The sequence below is a fragment of the Branchiostoma lanceolatum genome, chromosome 3 (genome assembly GCF_035083965.1).
Source record: "Branchiostoma lanceolatum isolate klBraLanc5 chromosome 3, klBraLanc5.hap2, whole genome shotgun sequence".
Taxonomy (NCBI): Eukaryota; Metazoa; Chordata; class Leptocardii; order Amphioxiformes; family Branchiostomatidae; genus Branchiostoma; species Branchiostoma lanceolatum.
In genome coordinates this window covers 28,123,547-28,140,977 of record NC_089724.1, presented here as the reverse complement: position 1 = coordinate 28,140,977, position 17,431 = coordinate 28,123,547, and the positions used below count along the sequence as shown (strand labels likewise).

General features: G+C 42.3%; 1 protein-coding gene across 1 annotated transcript; it reads right to left on the bottom strand.

Annotated features, from left to right (window-relative positions):
• Positions 1-48: 48 nt before the first annotated feature.
• LOC136431277 (uncharacterized) lies at positions 49-7,190 on the bottom strand. Its single transcript, XM_066422601.1, has 4 exons — positions 6,976-7,190; positions 4,650-4,745; positions 2,986-3,141; positions 49-1,899 (listed from the first exon to the last, which is right to left on the bottom strand). Exons 1-4 carry the CDS (start codon positions 7,048-7,050, stop codon positions 1,789-1,791), a joined length of 438 nt encoding a protein of 145 aa, XP_066278698.1. The 5' UTR covers positions 7,051-7,190; the 3' UTR covers positions 49-1,788.
• Positions 7,191-17,431: the final 10,241 nt, after the last annotated feature.

The window sequence follows — 17,431 nt, the reverse complement described above, 5'->3', positions numbered from 1 at the left end:
ACCAACTGGCACCATTCAAATTCAAAGGTACATTCTTAAAAACACGTAAGCAGTGTGAATCAAATTTTATTGCACAGCAATTGTCGCGAATACAATATGTGGCAACTTATCTTGATAAAACCAAGATAAAAGTAGAATCAGACTTCACTGATAAATTAAATGATAACTATCACAAGTTTTCTAGCCTTAGGCGTGTATAGAATTGGCCTGGTATCCAAACCTATTATAGCTCCCGAGTCTCCTCCCCGCAAATATTTTGGGAGCTAAAATAGCTTTGAATACCCGGCTAGGATATAATTATACACTCCAATATTCCCTTTGACTAGCTAGGCGTACGTCTAAGCTATAACACGTTATGCTTTTGAGTTTTCATTTCACGGTCTAAAAAAATTAAACCATGAACTAATCATATACATGTAGTCACTAGTATCTCTCCATTCAATCAATGATAATCCACCTCATCATGTCATTTAATCAATATCCCTTTTATTACAAAAGAAGATACTCCAACGGCCGGCCGTCTCTTCCTAATGATGCATTGACTCTGTGATGTCCTTTAACTTACAGCATATTCATTTTTAGGGAAATTTTTCGAACTTTAGAGATTGAAAATTCGACGTCAGTGAGAGAGAAATCGTTACGCCTCCCTACTGTACGTTTCAGCCTCCACACATGTATTGAAAGGACGAACACGAACAAGTATAAACACGAGAGAGATGTGGCGATTCCCCTTCAGACATCTGCTTGGTTCACTAGTTTGGCGGGTACGCGGGGTAGGAGGGGTTGGGGTAGCCCGGTGCAGGGGGGTACGCAGGGGGATATCCTGCAGGTTGGGCAGGGGGGTATCCCGCGGGCTGGGCAGGGGGGTATCCTGCGGGCTGGGCTGGGGGGTATCCTTGAGTTTGGGCTGGGGGGTACGCGGATCCGGTAGTCGGTGGGTATCCTGGAACGAAAGGAAAGATGTGTTGATGAAGGTTAGACATATGTTCCGCAGTTTTACCTTGACTATTTTGACTGCCACTTTTGTAAATTCCACTGTTCTGTATACCCAATATTATTTAATATTCCACTACATACAGAGAAGAAATCAAACCCAATAAGAACTGTTTTAGATTAGAAGTAGTGCTAGCCTAAGAGGGTGACTTTTTATTTTACTTCTTATTTTACTTTAAGAAATCAAACCCAATAAGAACTGTTTTAGATTAGAAGTAGTGCTAGCCTAAGTTGATGATACTTTTTATTTCACTAGTCTTTATGTTTATTTCATTATTGTATTTCATACCTTATGATTATCTTTCTTTCCTTCCCGTGTATTCTTCCAGTTAGCCTTCGGGCATGAATTTACAAATCATTACATTTGTCGATGAATAAAAAGACTCTTTATTAAAACAACCAAGGGATTTATTCCACCGACGTTTCGGTGACCATCTGTCACCTTCTTCAAGGCAATTCTGATTGTTTCACATAGCAATGCAGCACAGGTATCACTGCTTATACATAATAATGAGATGCATTCCCAAACGCAAAGTCTTTACATATGTACAATCACAGGGGATGACATCACTATGTGGTCCCAAACGTACAGCTTTGAAGAAGGTGACAGATGGTCACCGAAACGTTGGTGGAATAAATCTCTTGGTTGTGTAAAAAAGAGTCTTTTATTCAGTGATTTACCAACCTGATTAAACTATTCACGGATTATATTTGTCGGATAAGTGACGTCTGAGACGTCGAACCACATGACAATTAAAGCAGGGATGGATAGATTCCCAGGTGGGTCAACTTCCATCAGACTATTTCACGAGGACACTGACCTGGTGCAGTTCCTGGGTACGCCGGTGGGGGCGCTGCTGTACCGGTTGGGTAACTCACGGGAGGCGTCGGGTTCACATAAGTGTGCTGAGTGCATAAAATAATCATTTTTCAATTGCTTGACTGTATATCAGTTTATTTTCAGGGATTAGTTATAGATTCAGAATTCATTGTTTGTCGTCACTTGGGAACAAAATGAGCAGGCTTAAGTTGTGAACACAGTGAAAGCAATGATTGTCCATGACGTCATTTGGAGACGTTTATTTATTTATTTATCTTCAGGGTGGTCCCTTCAGTTAACAATGTAACTGATTTCCAAGGGAGCCCTTGCATTACATAACAGATGAGATAATGAGACTCTAATACAGCAATTTTGTGGATACAACTTTCCGAAGAATCCTTTGATAATTTAGATGATCCAAAGATGCTTTAGTTGACAAAATTGTCCTAGACTTTCCCCTCAGACTCCAGTGCAATATTATTAATTTTATTCCAAAAACCAGCAAACCACATTTATATTGGCGTGGCCTCAGAAACAAACAGTCAGACAAACTAATAAAATAGACTTTATAGAAGACGTGTAGAAATCGGCCGGAATAGGGGGAATATTTCATTAGAGGGTTTCGTGGTCATTGGAGTACAGATTTGTCCATTGGTTGCAAAATGGTAACTATATCAATAATAATCTGGCCAGTTTTTACTATTTTTCCATCAATCCACGACCATTGAGTATGGTAAGTCTCAGACTAACTACGCTGTCTATGGGGAGAATATTTGCCAGGGGGAGTTTGGCCACCATATGTTTTCATTAAGTGGACTGACTGTCCTGGCCAATTATCCTTTTTTCGCCGAATTCTACGATCCGTACCCCTAGTAGGAAGGCCTGGTGGAGGCCTAACCTCCGTTGCAGACTTTCCCACGGCGATTTTTCAACTTATCTGGGCCAGGTTCTTTGGCTGGGGGCCGTATCTGCTTGAAGCCCCGTATCTGCTTGGCAGCGGTTACAGGACCACAGCGGTTACAGGATCCCAAGCAGATACGGGGCCTCAAGCAGATTGACGGCCCCTAGCCAAAGAACCTGGCCCCGATATATAAAGTTGAAAAATTGCTGTGGGAAAGCCTGCAACGGAGGCTAGTGGAGGCCGCAGTAGAGGCTGGTAGAGACCAACTCACGTGGACGTGCACAGCTGGAGCTCGAGGGGGCGGGCAGGCGGCGGGCCCATGGTGGTGGTGGTGGCCGTGCGGCCCGTGGTGCATCGCCGCGTGCGCAGCGTGCACCTCGCGGTGGTGCGCGTTCTCCGCACGGTTATGCGCTCCGGCAGCCGCCACCTGCAACGGAGAGGGACAGAGCAAGCGAAGTTTTAGAACAAGTGATGCTGATACATAGATGATACATCCTTGAAACGTTATGAAAGTCTAGCCTCCATAGCAGGCTCTGAACCGGCCTTAATGGGGGCTAAATGATACATCTTTTGCAGCCAGCCCGAAACCATCAGCCACCCCCGTAACCATTTTGCCGGCTGATAGTTACAGGGTTGGCTGATAGTTACGGGTTGGCTGCAAAAAGTGTATTATTTAGCCCCCCCAAAAGCCGGTTCAGAGCCTGCAACGGAGGCTAATGAAAGTCGCGTGGAGAGTTAAGTGTAGAGATATATAATGACAATGATCTTTATTTGCACGTTCATGCCCACATGGGCTAAATGCAGTAGTTTTAATATCACATGAAACGTATTCAGTGTAGTGAATCGTTACATGAGGTGTTCTTAAACAGTGAGATAAACAAAACAACTAAATATATGCTATGCTATATCTATCAATTACACAATAATCAAACATATAATGCTATTGAATCTATTGTTTACAGGTCTCTTCCCTCTTCATAAAACAAGTGTGTACGAATTCACAGAGTTTTTGTTGTATAATGTTGTCAGAGGATGTTATTTTATATACAAATAGTTCATCTTTTACTAACTGCTTAAATCGTGTATCTAAATTCAGGGCACCAATAAAAGAATTACGTATGTCCCTGTATAACGTACACTCTAATACAAAATGAACTTCATTTTCTATACGGTTGGAGTATGTAAAGCTATGTAGTTTGCAAACATAATCATCTATTCGAGTAGATCAAAAAAATATAAAGCTTTGAATATGATTATAACAATGCTTACAGCCGCCGATGAAGGTTAGACATCCAGGTAATAAGATACGCCAAATAACAGTTACTCTGCACCTAGCTGGATCTGATTTTGGAAACGGTCAGACGTGTCAAGTAGCATCCACTACTTTTCTACAGTGACTCTGAAGCAAGATTGTTCGATCAGCACGTTTTTTAATAACCACGAACTATGAATTGATAGGCAAATAAAGTGAATATGTCTTAGGGCCCTGTCAAACTTGTGCGCATATTGAAGTGCGTATGAGTTGCGCATCAACATTTCTTTGGTTTATGTAAAGTTTGAAGGGGAGAAGTAGTTTTTCACTTTTACCAAACGTTGTGCAGCCTAGTTATCGAACCAAAGAAATGACTTTTCCGGCTGCAAACTTAACCTAAACCACAAACATGTTAATGCGCAACTCATGCGGACTTGTATATACGCACACGTGTGACAGGGGCTTTAGATAGTCCAGTGTTGATGTTGATACATGTGTCTACAAGATGATAGGATTGTGCTGAAAAGCGTTATTGTTGACTTTCTATAGTTGTTGGCTTTTGAAAATCAGTCTACTGTCTGCAAGTCATGTGTAACATATATTGTAACATTTGCCGATATAGATATCCCGAATTTGTTTTGTACTTTTGTTGCCCATTTATTTATCAACGTTTATTTCTTTACCTCAAACATGGCCGCCTTGACAAAGTTGCCGTGCGCGGCCGCGTGCGCAGCCTTGTTGTGCATTCTGTGCTCCTGGCGTTCTGCCTTCATCTCTTCCTGTAAAAAAATATAACAAAATCTAGAAATCTCATACCTACGGGAAATGTTTAGAGTTTTTGTAAGTTCCTTGACAAAATATAGCATAGCTATGTCCAGTTCTCACATTACGTGCTTTGTGCACTCTTGTAATCTCCAAGCAGACGGCCGGAATCTACAGCCAGTCCGTAGAAATCTCAGACCTCCGGAAGTTTTTGTAAGTTCGAATTCCTTGGCAAAACATAACATAGTTCTGTCCAGTTCACACATTAATATTACATGCTCCACTCTCCAAGCAGATCTCGACGGGGGCAAAATCGCCGACAGATCTCTACGAGGGAAAATCGTAGCAGCCGGCTAGAATCTAGCCTCTACAAGGCTTCACAGGTCGCTAGAAAAATAGTACTAAATTGGCCAAACAGACGGATAACATGCCAGAGGAGTAAGTCCGCTAAAGAAGTTACAGTTTGCGACGTCTGGCATGTTATCCGTGTATTTTGCCAAGACGTAAATAACGCAGGTGTGTTGACTCTGGCGCACCTGGTCTAAAAATCTGGCCCCTCCCCTTTGGAAGAATGATGGGGAGGGGGGGGGGGGGTGCACATGTACTTTAGACCGCGCACAGGTCAATATTCAGTAACATTCATTGTATTCTAAACTATCCATATATCCAAGATCAATGAGGTTTGTTCAATATTATCAGCTGCAGTTTCATAAGTATATTGTAGTTTACAAAATGGAATTAAGCGATATACTTATAGGAACCAGTTCATTGTTATATTTCAGCAGCTACAGTTCCTTAGATTCGAGAAAACCTGAGACCGGGCCAGATTAAGGAACTCTGCCGCAATGGCATGTGTTCCCCTACCGGATACACTACAGTATTGTGTAAACATCGCAGTGAACACATATGACGTGCAACAACCCCCGCATGGTATACATAGGAAAATATATCAAAGAATGTCTAGACGTTAGAAATTCTTCCAATGATTGTAAAAGCTCATGATCCCATACTATACACTCTTGTATTAGGTAGATTAGCCTTTTAGAACTGTTAATACCAGAAGCTAGATGCCATACTTTGTACCTTATGCAATTGTTCTGCAATAAAGTTATTAATGATTATTATGACACCAGTCCATTGTTTTAACACTGATACTGCCGAGCAGTATGTATTGTAGTCGACTGCCGAGGCATACCGAGTATAGTAAAGATGTTGTTCTCTTTTTAGTAGACTGAACTTTGTCTTGTCCTAGTCGATGTTATTCTAGTAGACCGATCTCTGTCGTTCTCTTGACTGTGTGTTAGATTGTTCAAGTCAACACAATTCTATGCCTTCATTCATTCAGACGGTACAATGTCGCAATAACGTTAGTTATAATGATCACGTCAACATTAACATTTCTACTATCATTTTTGTGCTGTCGCTCTACACATTTTTGCTGCTTGCTTGGGTTGTTTTGTAGGCTCTACCAGCCTCCGCGGGTCGCTGAGAAAATAGTAGAAATTGGCCAAATAGAATGAATTATATGAAGGGAGTCGGCTACGGAGAGAGGGTCCAATGTAACCCTCCATGGCCAAAGTCCCCCGGCAAATATTCTCCCTATAGCCGGCGTAGTTAGTCTGGTAGCTATATAGGGACTAGTTGTTTTGTCTGAAACATCTGATACTCTATTGTGTTCTGCATGGTCAGCAACAGTAGCTAGCCAGAAGAATTGTGTTTCGTACTTTCCCCCCAACATAACCTATGAGTCTGTGGCGTCGTGTGGCGTAACAGTAGGGTCTTCAGCCCAGAACCCAGCGGTCCCGAGTTCTAATCCCCTGACGCCACAGATGTTGTGCCCTTGGGAAAAAGGCATTTTACACGACTTTCCTCACTCCACCCAGGTGTAGAAATGTGTATACTGTTCTCTGTACGTGGCACTGTTGAAATAAGTTATACAAAACTTGAGTGCAGTGCCACGTCGTCCTTGTCTCTCCAAAAACGACGTAAAAAACTTACGAGTCAACCAAACTTGGCTACCGATTCCGCTACAGTACCGAACCCAAGACACTGATCATATCATACAAAAAACGACGTAAACAACTTATGAGTCAACCAAAGTAGGCCAGCGACTCCGACACAATACATAACCCAAGACATTGATCATATCATACCAAATAAGACTGTATCAGGGTCTACTAGTTATGAGGAAAACACGAGGAAAACAAGTGGTAGGTTTAAAGGTGAAACAGCTGGTTAGATTCTCACCCTGTGAGCCCTGTTGGCCTCCCTGGCTGCGCCGTGCCCATGCCCGTGACCATGACCGTGACCGTGGCCCCACATGTTCAATTCAGAGTCCCTGCAGGTGTCTGTAAAAAAACAACAGGTGCTTTCAGCTACAAATGGCGGTATGTGGCGAACAGGTGACCTGTGGTAGCGCGAGGTCCGGTCGTCACGAGTTCTCCATGACGTCACGGCGTGTTGATCCTTCTCGTGACGTCACGAACAGCAAACAAACGGGCCGCACTTTGGCCTCTCATGGTTGATTAAACGTTGCAGGTATAGGGGAGACTAAACAGTTACAATAAATGCCACTAAAGCATGTAGGCCTATGGGGAAGAAAAAGAAGGTGTCATTATCTCAGGAATCAAAACATCAAACTACTAAAACTTACCCTCAAATACTAACCAGTTATATCAACTGTCATCAGATTAATTCCTGACAAATTCTATACGGCTATTCTCCAGATACCCCCCCCCCCCTAATCAGAGCTCTTGGATGGGTCCTCCAGGCTTCAGACACCCAGTTGAAGACCATCCACTATATTAGGGGGGTGCCAAAACCCACAAGGTGGAGAAAGACCATTTATTTCAACAAATTCAGCAAATACAGAGTCTATCCTACCACAGCCACTACCATAGTAATACTGCCCAGATTTCACAAAAAATCCCACCAAAAAAAGGATTTTCGACTTCAATGGTTTAAAGCTTGGTTTTTACTTTAACTGTTTAGTCTCCCCTATAAAGCTACCTTATGCTTCGGTCCCATTTCCAATCCGGGGCCCGGCCGGGCAGCTTGTGGGAAGAAAAAGATATGATATAAAAGACAAGAAAAGACACAAAACTTAAAAGAAATATTGTGTTTTTCTTGATATGCATCTTTTATTTTTCGTTTTCACAAACAGCCTGGCCGGCCCGGATTGGAAATGGGACCGAAGCAATGGCAGGATGGCCATCACAGCAAATTATGTACTACAGATCTTCTACTTTTGAAAAAAATTCACAATGGGAATTTACCACCTCTGCGTTTCATGAAAAGACTATTCAGATATGTGATACATGTAATTGAGAAAGAAAGGAACATCGATAGATATGATGACCTAATCTGCATAATCGATATGAATATACTATAATGCCATGGTGGTAAATGATAATCTCCAAGCAGATCTATAGGTTGCATAAAGACCGTATCAAACTGGCGGGGGAAGTACGTTTTGCAACCCAAGCGGATCTATAGGTTGCATAAAGACCGTATCAAACTGGCGGGGGAAGTACGTTTTGCAACCCAAGATCTGTGATAACTGAAACGGGGCGGAGCATTTCTTTTCAATAAAGGTGTCGCTGCCCCTCCTCGTTGTAATGCTAACAGCCGTACGAATGTCCGGGGTACTAATCTTTTTATGACCGATTTCTGGGACAAGCCCAGTCACCCGCGCACGTCCCAGTGGGAGGTTCGCGCCTTGGTTGAGCCTAGTAAAAAGCTCATACAATAGCAGTTTCTTTCACCCATCGGCGATGTTTGTGGCATCTGATGGAAAACCGTTCTAACAAAAACATTCGTAGACAATGTTTACTCAGTTTCGGGTTCAAGCCACTATTACTAGATATTACAAGTACCCCCGAGAAGGGTTAAGCCGGCGCCTGCCTGCCCGCAGCGTTTCCACCAGAGGGCCGTCTTCCTGACAATGACGGCCTTATCTCGCTTTGCTATTGTTATGCTTGCGAAGAATCGGTGCCTTTGAAAACGTTATTCAAGACTCAATCGAAGAAAGTCATCGGGAAAAAAACAAGGAAAAAACGTAAACATAAACAAGAATTTCGCCCTCGCATTTCAGCCTCTACGCCGTGATTTGCCGCGATTCGCCATCATATCTGGCCGCATTCGACACAAAATATATTCCTTTGATTTTTTCCGTGCACATTCTGCGTATGTACCGTAGATAAATCATATTTTTCGCTATAATTTCACATAAGTCATGACGCTCGCTGGCAACCAAGCGCCATGTTTCAGCTCATTAATATGCCAGCTCACCATAGCGCTGATTGGGTCGCGTCAGAAAATCTGTGCTCTGATTGGTTAACTGCAAGATTCCACGTGACCACATGGCGGGAATTGCCCTTACAGTTCCGACGTAACTGGTCAATATTGATCGCATTTTGTGACGATTGAAGCAGTTTTGGTAGCGATCTTCGTAACAAATTGATTTTGAAAAAGAGACGAAGTCTTTTCTGCTGGCAACATTTAGTTAATTTTTCCTGGGAAGTTTTATTTTCGCGGTAAAGCCCTGCCCCAGTGGACGGCCTCTCAGTCGCGGTCTGGAGGTGTCACATGGTGCGCAGCCGACCCGTGACAGCCCGGCATGGCGCCGCACGCCCGTGCGGACAGAGAGTAATAGACTCACTTACACAAGCACAGTTTGATTAGGTAATAATTAGATGTTAATAGCCTTTGTTCAGACCGACTTGTTCCAGACCTTGGATTGCATTACAAGCTCCTTCTTCCAGTTGGATACGGTCTTTGCAATCCATTGGGTCTGGTTGGAGACTAGTAAATGACGGGGTTTTCATATTTGCGGCATTTGGACGCTAAGTGACGGTGAAAATCCTTAAATATTCACCATGCAGATCAGGACATTATTTGCATGATTGATGAGGAAATGACAGAATAACCCTCTTTGTTAATATACGATAAGACTTGATATCAGTCTAGAAGGCTAGGACAGGTTAAAGCTGACCAAAGTTACGCCCCCCACCCCATACTTATAAAGCATTATAGACCAATTCAGTGCTCCGGTCTAAAATTCAATCTCTTTATCAGAATGTTCAAACTTTACATTCAAACGATAGGGCACTTGGCGGGTATTTGAGGAAATGAAATCACTTTACTTTCTCATTCATGGTTAGGAAGTAATAGCTGACCAAAGTTACGCCCCCCACCCCGTACTTATAAAGCATTATAGACCAATTCAGTGCTCCGGTCTAAAATCCAATCTCTTTATCAGAATGTTCAAACTTTACATACAAACGATAGGGCACTTGGCGGGTATTTGAGGAAATGAAATCACTTTACTTTCTCATTCATGGTTAGGAAGTAATAGCTGACCAAAGTTACGCCCCCCACCCCATACTTATAAAGCATTATAGACCAATTCAGTGCTCCGGTCTAAAATTTAATCTCTTTATCAGAATGTTTAAACTTTACATTCAAACGATAGGGCACTTGGCGGGTATTTGAGGAAATGAAATCACTTTACTTTCTCATTCATGGTTAGGAAGTAATAGCTGACCAAAGTAACGCCCCCCACCCCATACTTATAAAGCATTATAGACCAATTCAGTGCTCCGGTCTAAAATTCAATCTCTTTATCAGAATGTTCAAACTTTACATTCAAACGATAGGGCACTTGGCGGGTATTTGAGGAAATGAAATCACTTTACTTTCTCATTCATGGTTAGGAAGTAATAGCTGACCAAAGTTACGCCCCCCACCCCATACTTATAAAGCATTATAGACCGATTCAGTGCTCCGGTCTAAAATTCAATCTCTTTATCAGAATGTTCAAACTTTACATTCAAACGATAGGGCACTTGGCGGGTATTTGAGGAAATGAAATCACTTTACTTTCTCATTCATGGTTAGGAAGTAATAGCTGACCAAAGTTACGCCCCCCCACCCCATACTTATAAAGCATTATAGACCAATTCAGTGCTCCGGTCTAAAATTCAATCTCTTTATCAGAATGCTCAAACTTTACATTCAAACGATAGGGCACTTGGCGGGTATTTGAGGAAATGAAATCACTTTACTTTCTCATTCATGGTTAGGAAGTAATAGCTGACCAAAGTTACGCCCCCCACCCCATAATTATAAAGCATTATAGACCAATTCAGTGCTCCGGTCTAAAATTCAATCTCTTTATCAGAATGTTCAAACTTTACATTCAAACGATAGGGCACTTGGCGGGTATTTGAGGAAATGAAATCACTTTACTTTCTCAAGTTACGCCCCCCGCCCCATACTTATAAAGCATTATAGATCAATTCAGTGCTCCGGTCTAAAATTCAATCTCTTTATCAGAATGTTCAAACTTTATATTCAAACGATAGGGCACTTGGTGGGTATTTGAGGAAATGAAATCACTTTACTTTCTCAATCATGGTTAGGGAGTAATAGCTGACCAAAGTTACGCCCCCCCACCCCATACTTATAAAGCATTATAGACCAATTCAGTGCTCCGGTCTAAAATTCAATCTCTTTATCAGAATGTTCAAACTTTACATTCAAACGATAGGGCACTTGGCGGGTATTTGAGGAAATGAAATCACTTTACTTTCTCATTCATGGTTAGGAAGTAATAGCTGACCAAAGTTACGCCCCCCGCCCCATACTTATAAAGCATAATAGACCAATTCAGTGCTCCGGTCTAAAATTCAATCTCTTTATCAGAATGTTCAAACTTTACATTCAAACGATAGGGCACTTGGCGGGTATTTGAGGAAATGAAATCACTTTACTTTCTCATTCATGGTTAGGAAGTAATAGCTGACCAAAGTTACGACCCCCACCCCATACTTATAAAGCATTATAGACCAATTCAGTGCTCCGGTCTAAAATTCAATCTCTTTATCAGAATCTTCAAACTTTACATTCAAACGATAGGGCACTTGGCGGGTATTTGAGGAAATGAAATCACTTTACTTTCTCAAGTTACGCCCCCCGCCCCATACTTATAAAGCATTATAGATCAATTCAGTGCTCCGGTCTAAAATTCAATCTCTTTATCAGAATGTTCAAACTTTATATTCAAACGATAGGGCACTTGGTGGGTATTTGAGGAAATGAAATCACTTTACTTTCTCAATCATGGTTAGGGAGTAATAGCTGACCAAAGTTACGCCCCCCCACCCCATACTTATAAAGCATTATAGACCAATTCAGTGCTCCGGTCTAAAATTCAATCTCTTTATCAGAATGTTCAAACTTTACATTCAAACGATAGGGCACTTGGCGGGTATTTGAGGAAATGAAATCACTTTACTTTCTCATTCATGGTTAGGAAGTAATAGCTGACCAAAGTTACGCCCCCCGCCCCATACTTATAAAGCATAATAGACCAATTCAGTGCTCCGGTCTAAAATTCAATCTCTTTATCAGAATGTTCAAACTTTACATTCAAACGATAGGGCACTTGGCGGGTATTTGAGGAAATGAAATCACTTTACTTTCTCATTCATGGTTAGGAAGTAATAGCTGACCAAAGTTACGACCCCCACCCCATACTTATAAAGCATTATAGACCAATTCAGTGCTCCGGTCTAAGATTCAATCTCTTTATCAGAATGTTCAAACTTTACATTCAAACGATAGGGCACTTGGCGGGTATTTGAGGAAATGAAATCACTTTACTTTCTCATTCATGGTTAGGGAGTAATAGCTGACCAAAGTTACGCCCCCCACCCCATACTTTTAAGGTCGCAGAACACAGTATTAATGGGCGACCCCGGTGGACAATAGTAGTTCGGGTACGAAGTAGTGCGTCACATTGCTTGAAAAGGCCGTATTTTTTTGGTGCATATTAGCGAGGCTGAAACTGTGGTGAATGGCAGAGGAATACGTCAGTTTTGAGACAGTACGAGTTTGATTACGATGTTTGTTCGGTCGGGTTGGATTCGCGCCTGGATATTGTTACCGCCCGACTACTGTAAGTCGCCTGCAGTACGTTGACCTCCGCTGGGGGTCATATCAAAGTGGCTTTTAAAAGAGAACGAGCCGGCAAATTTAACCTCATTTTGCAGATATTTTGTAGATTGAACCTTGAAATCAAACATATAAAAATCTTGCACCCTAATTGTGCACCTTTCTATAAATTTTCAAGCGTCGAAGCTTCTCACCTTGGGATCCTTAACTATATAAATCCCTATAGGAGAAATACTGTGGTCTGCAACCTTAACCCCCAGCGGGGATTGGCCATAAACGTTGCATTCGGTCAAATTTTACTGGCGTATCAGTAATTGACGTCGACTCACTTGAAATCGGTCGTTTTCGTTGCCGCCAGACCGGCCGTTGACATGGCAACGGCCTCTAAGACCGCCCCTATCCTTAACTATAGGACTTGGTGTGGACCCGGACATCGCTTCTCTCCCCCCCCCCCGGCCCCCCCCCCCCTGCGTCGTAACTAACCATGAACCTAACCTAAAGTCACTCAGAACTTAAGAATATACACTAATGATCCCTTCCACGAAAAAAAACCCCACCAGAATAGTAAATTTGTCCAGATATTGAGAACACTAAATGGCCCCTCAAATAGGCCTTGCCCTGGGTCTACCCCTATGCCAGGCCCTGAAGTGCAAAGCTATCGATATCTCGGCAACCGATCGGATGTTTGCAATAAGCTTTGGTGCACTTCTTCAACTAAACCTGTTACATTGCATGAACAAAGGAAAACCAAGGTCAAGGTCGTTTAAGGTCGCAGAACACAGTATTAATGGGCGACCCCGGTGGACAATAGTAGTTCGGGTACGAAGTAGTGCGTCACATTGCTTGAAAAGGCCGTATTTTTTTGGTGCATGTTAGCGAGGCTGAAACTGTGGTGAATGGCAGAGGAATACGTCAGTTCTGAGACAGTACGAGTTTGATTACGATGTTTGTTCGGTCGGGTTGGATTCGCGCCTGGATATTGTTACCGCCCGACTACTGTAAGTCGCCTGCAGTACGTTGACCTCCGCCGGGGGTCATATCAAAGTGGCTTTCAAAAGAGGACGAGCCGGCAAATTTAACCTCATTTTGCAGATATTTTGTAGATTGAACCTTGAAATCAAACATATAAAAATCTTGCACCCTAATTGTGCACCTTTCTTTAAATTTTCAAGCGTCGAAGCTTCTCATCTTGGGATCCTTAACTATATAAATCCCTATAGGAGAAATACTGTGGTCTGCAACCATAAAGCATTATAGACCAATTCAGTGCTCCGGTCTAAAATTCAATCTCTTTATCAGAATGTTCAAACTTTACATACAAACGATAGGGCACTTGGCGGGTATTTGAGGAAATGAAATCACTCATTCATGGTTAGGAAGTAATAGCTGACCAAAGTTACGCCCCCCACCCCATACTTATAAAGCATTATAGACCGATTCAGTGCTCCGGTCTAAAATTCAATCTCTTTATCAGAATGTTCAAACTTTACATTCAAACGATAGGGCACTTGGCGGGTATTTGAGGAAATGAAATCACTTTACTTTCTCATTCATGGTTAGGGAGTAATAGCTGACCAAAGTTACGCCCCCCACCCCATACTTATATAGCATTATAGACCGATTCAGTGCTCCGGTCTAAAATTCAATCTCTTTATCAGAATGTTCAAACTTTACATTCAAACGATAGGGCACTTGGCGGGTATTTGAGGAAATGAAATCACTTTACTTTATAATTCATGGTTAGGGAGTAATAGCTGACCAAAGTTACGCCCCCCCACCCCATACTTATAAAGCATTATAGACCAATTCAGTGCTCCGGTCTAAAATTCAATCTCTTTATCAGAATGTTCAAACTTGACATTCAAACGATAGGGCACTTGGTGGGTATTTGAGGAAATGAAATCACTTTACTTTCTCAATCATGGTTAGGGAGTAATAGCTGACCAAAGTTACGCCCCCCACCCCATACTTATAAAGCATTATAGACCAATTCAGTGCTCCGGTCTAAAATTCAATCTCTTTATCAGAATGTTCAAACTTTACATTCAAACGATAGGGCACTTGGCGGGTATTTGAGGAAATGAAATCACTTAACTTTCTCATTCATGGTTAGGAAGTAATAGCTGAACAAAGTTACGCCCCCCGCCCCATACTTATAAAGCATAATAGACCAATTCAGTGCTCCGGTCTAAAATTCAATCTCTTTATCAGAATGTTCAAACTTTACATTCAAACGATAGGGCACTTGGCGGGTATTTGAGGAAATGAAATCACTTTACTTTCTCAAGTTACGCCCCCCGCCCCATACTTATAAAGCATTATAGATCAATTCAGTGCTCCGGTCTAAAATTCAATCTCTTTATCAGAATGTTCAAACTTTATATTCAAACGATAGGGCACTTGGTGGGTATTTGAGGAAATGAAATCACTTTACTTTCTCAATCATGGTTAGGGAGTAATAGCTGACCAAAGTTACGCCCCCCACCCCATACTTATAAAGCATTATAGACCAATTCAGTGCTCCGGTCTAAAATTCAATCTCTTTATCAGAATGTTCAAACTTTACATTCAAACGATAGGGCACTTGGCGGGTATTTGAGGAAATGAAATCACTTTACTTTCTCATTCATGGTTAGGAAGTAATAGCTGACCAAAGTTACGCCCCCCGCCCCATACTTATAAAGCATAATAGACCAATTCAGTGCTCCGGTCTAAAATTCAATCTCTTTATCAGAATGTTCAAACTTTACATTCAAACGATAGGGCACTTGGCGGGTATTTGAGGAAATGAAATCACTTTACTTTCTCATTCATGGTTAGGAAGTAATAGCTGACCAAAGTTACGACCCCCACCCCATACTTATAAAGCATTATAGACCAATTCAGTGCTCCGGTCTAAAATTCAATCTCTTTATCAGAATCTTCAAACTTTACATTCAAACGATAGGGCACTTGGCGGGTATTTGAGGAAATGAAATCACTTTACTTTCTCATTCATGGTTAGGAAGTAATAGCTGACCAAAGTTACGCCCCCCACCCCATACTTATAAAGCATTATAGACCAATTCAGTGCTCCGGTCTAAGATTCAATCTCTTTATCAGAATGTTCAAACTTTACATTCAAACGATAGGGCACTTGGCGGGTATTTGAGGAAATGAAATCACTTTACTTTCTCATTCATGGTTAGGGAGTAATAGCTGACCAAAGTTACGCCCCCCACCCCATACTTTTAAGGTCGCAGAACACAGTATTAATGGGTGACCCCGGTGGACAATAGTAGTTCGGGTACGAAGTAGTGCGTCACATTGCTTGAAAAGGCCGTATTTTTTTGGTGCATATTAGCGAGGCTGAAACTGTGGTGAATGGCAGAGGAATACGTCAGTTTTGAGACAGTACGAGTTTGATTACGATGTTTGTTCGGTCGGGTTGGATTCGCGCCTGGATATTGTTACCGCCCGACTACTGTAAGTCGCCTGCAGTACGTTGACCTCCGCTGGGGGTCATATCAAAGTGGCTTTTAAAAGAGAACGAGCCGGCAAATTTAACCTCATTTTGCAGATCTTTTGTAGATTGAACCTTGAAATCAAACATATAAAAATCTTGCACCCTAATTGTGCACCTTTCTATAAATTTTCAAGCGTCGAAGCTTCTCACCTTGGGATCCTTAACTATATAAATCCCTATAGGAGAAATACTGTGGTCTGCAACCTTAACCCCCAGCGGGGATTGGCCATAAACGTTGCATTCGGTCAAATTTTACTGGCGTATCAGTAATTGACGTCGACTCACTTGAAATCGGTCGTTTTCGTTGCCGCCAGACCGGCCGTTGACATGGCAACGGCCTCTAAGACCGCCCCTATCCTTAACTATAGGACTTGGTGTGGACCCGGACATCGCTTCTCTCCCCCCCCCCCGGCCCCCCCCCCCCCCCTGCGTCGTAACTAACCATGAACCTAACCTAAAGTCACTCAGAACTTAAGAATATACACTAATGATCCCTTCCACGAAAAAAAACCCCACCAGAATAGTAAATTTGTCCAGATATTGAGAACACTAAATGGCCCCTCAAATAGGCCTTGCCCTGGGTCTACCCCTATGCCAGGCCCTGAAGTGCAAAGCTATCGATATCTCGGCAACCGATCGGATGTTTGCAATAAGCTTTGGTGCACTTCTTCAACTAAACCTGTTACATTGCATGAACAAAGGAAAACCAAGGTCAAGGTCGTTTAAGGTCGCAGAACACAGTATTAATGGGCGACCCCGGTGGACAATAGTAGTTCGGGTACGAAGTAGTGCGTCACATTGCTTGAAAAGGCCGTATTTTTTTGGTGCATGTTAGCGAGGCTGAAACTGTGGTGAATGGCAGAGGAATACGTCAGTTCTGAGACAGTACGAGTTTGATTACGATGTTTGTTCGGTCGGGTTGGATTCGCGCCTGGATATTGTTACCGCCCGACTACTGTAAGTCGCCTGCAGTACGTTGACCTCCGCCGGGGGTCATATCAAAGTGGCTTTCAAAAGAGGACGAGCCGGCAAATTTAACCTCATTTTGCAGATATTTTGTAGATTGAACCTTGAAATCAAACATATAAAAATCTTGCACCCTAATTGTGCACCTTTCTTTAAATTTTCAAGCGTCGAAGCTTCTCATCTTGGGATCCTTAACTATATAAATCCCTATAGGAGAAATACTGTGGTCTGCAACCATAAAGCATTATAGACCAATTCAGTGCTCCGGTCTAAAAT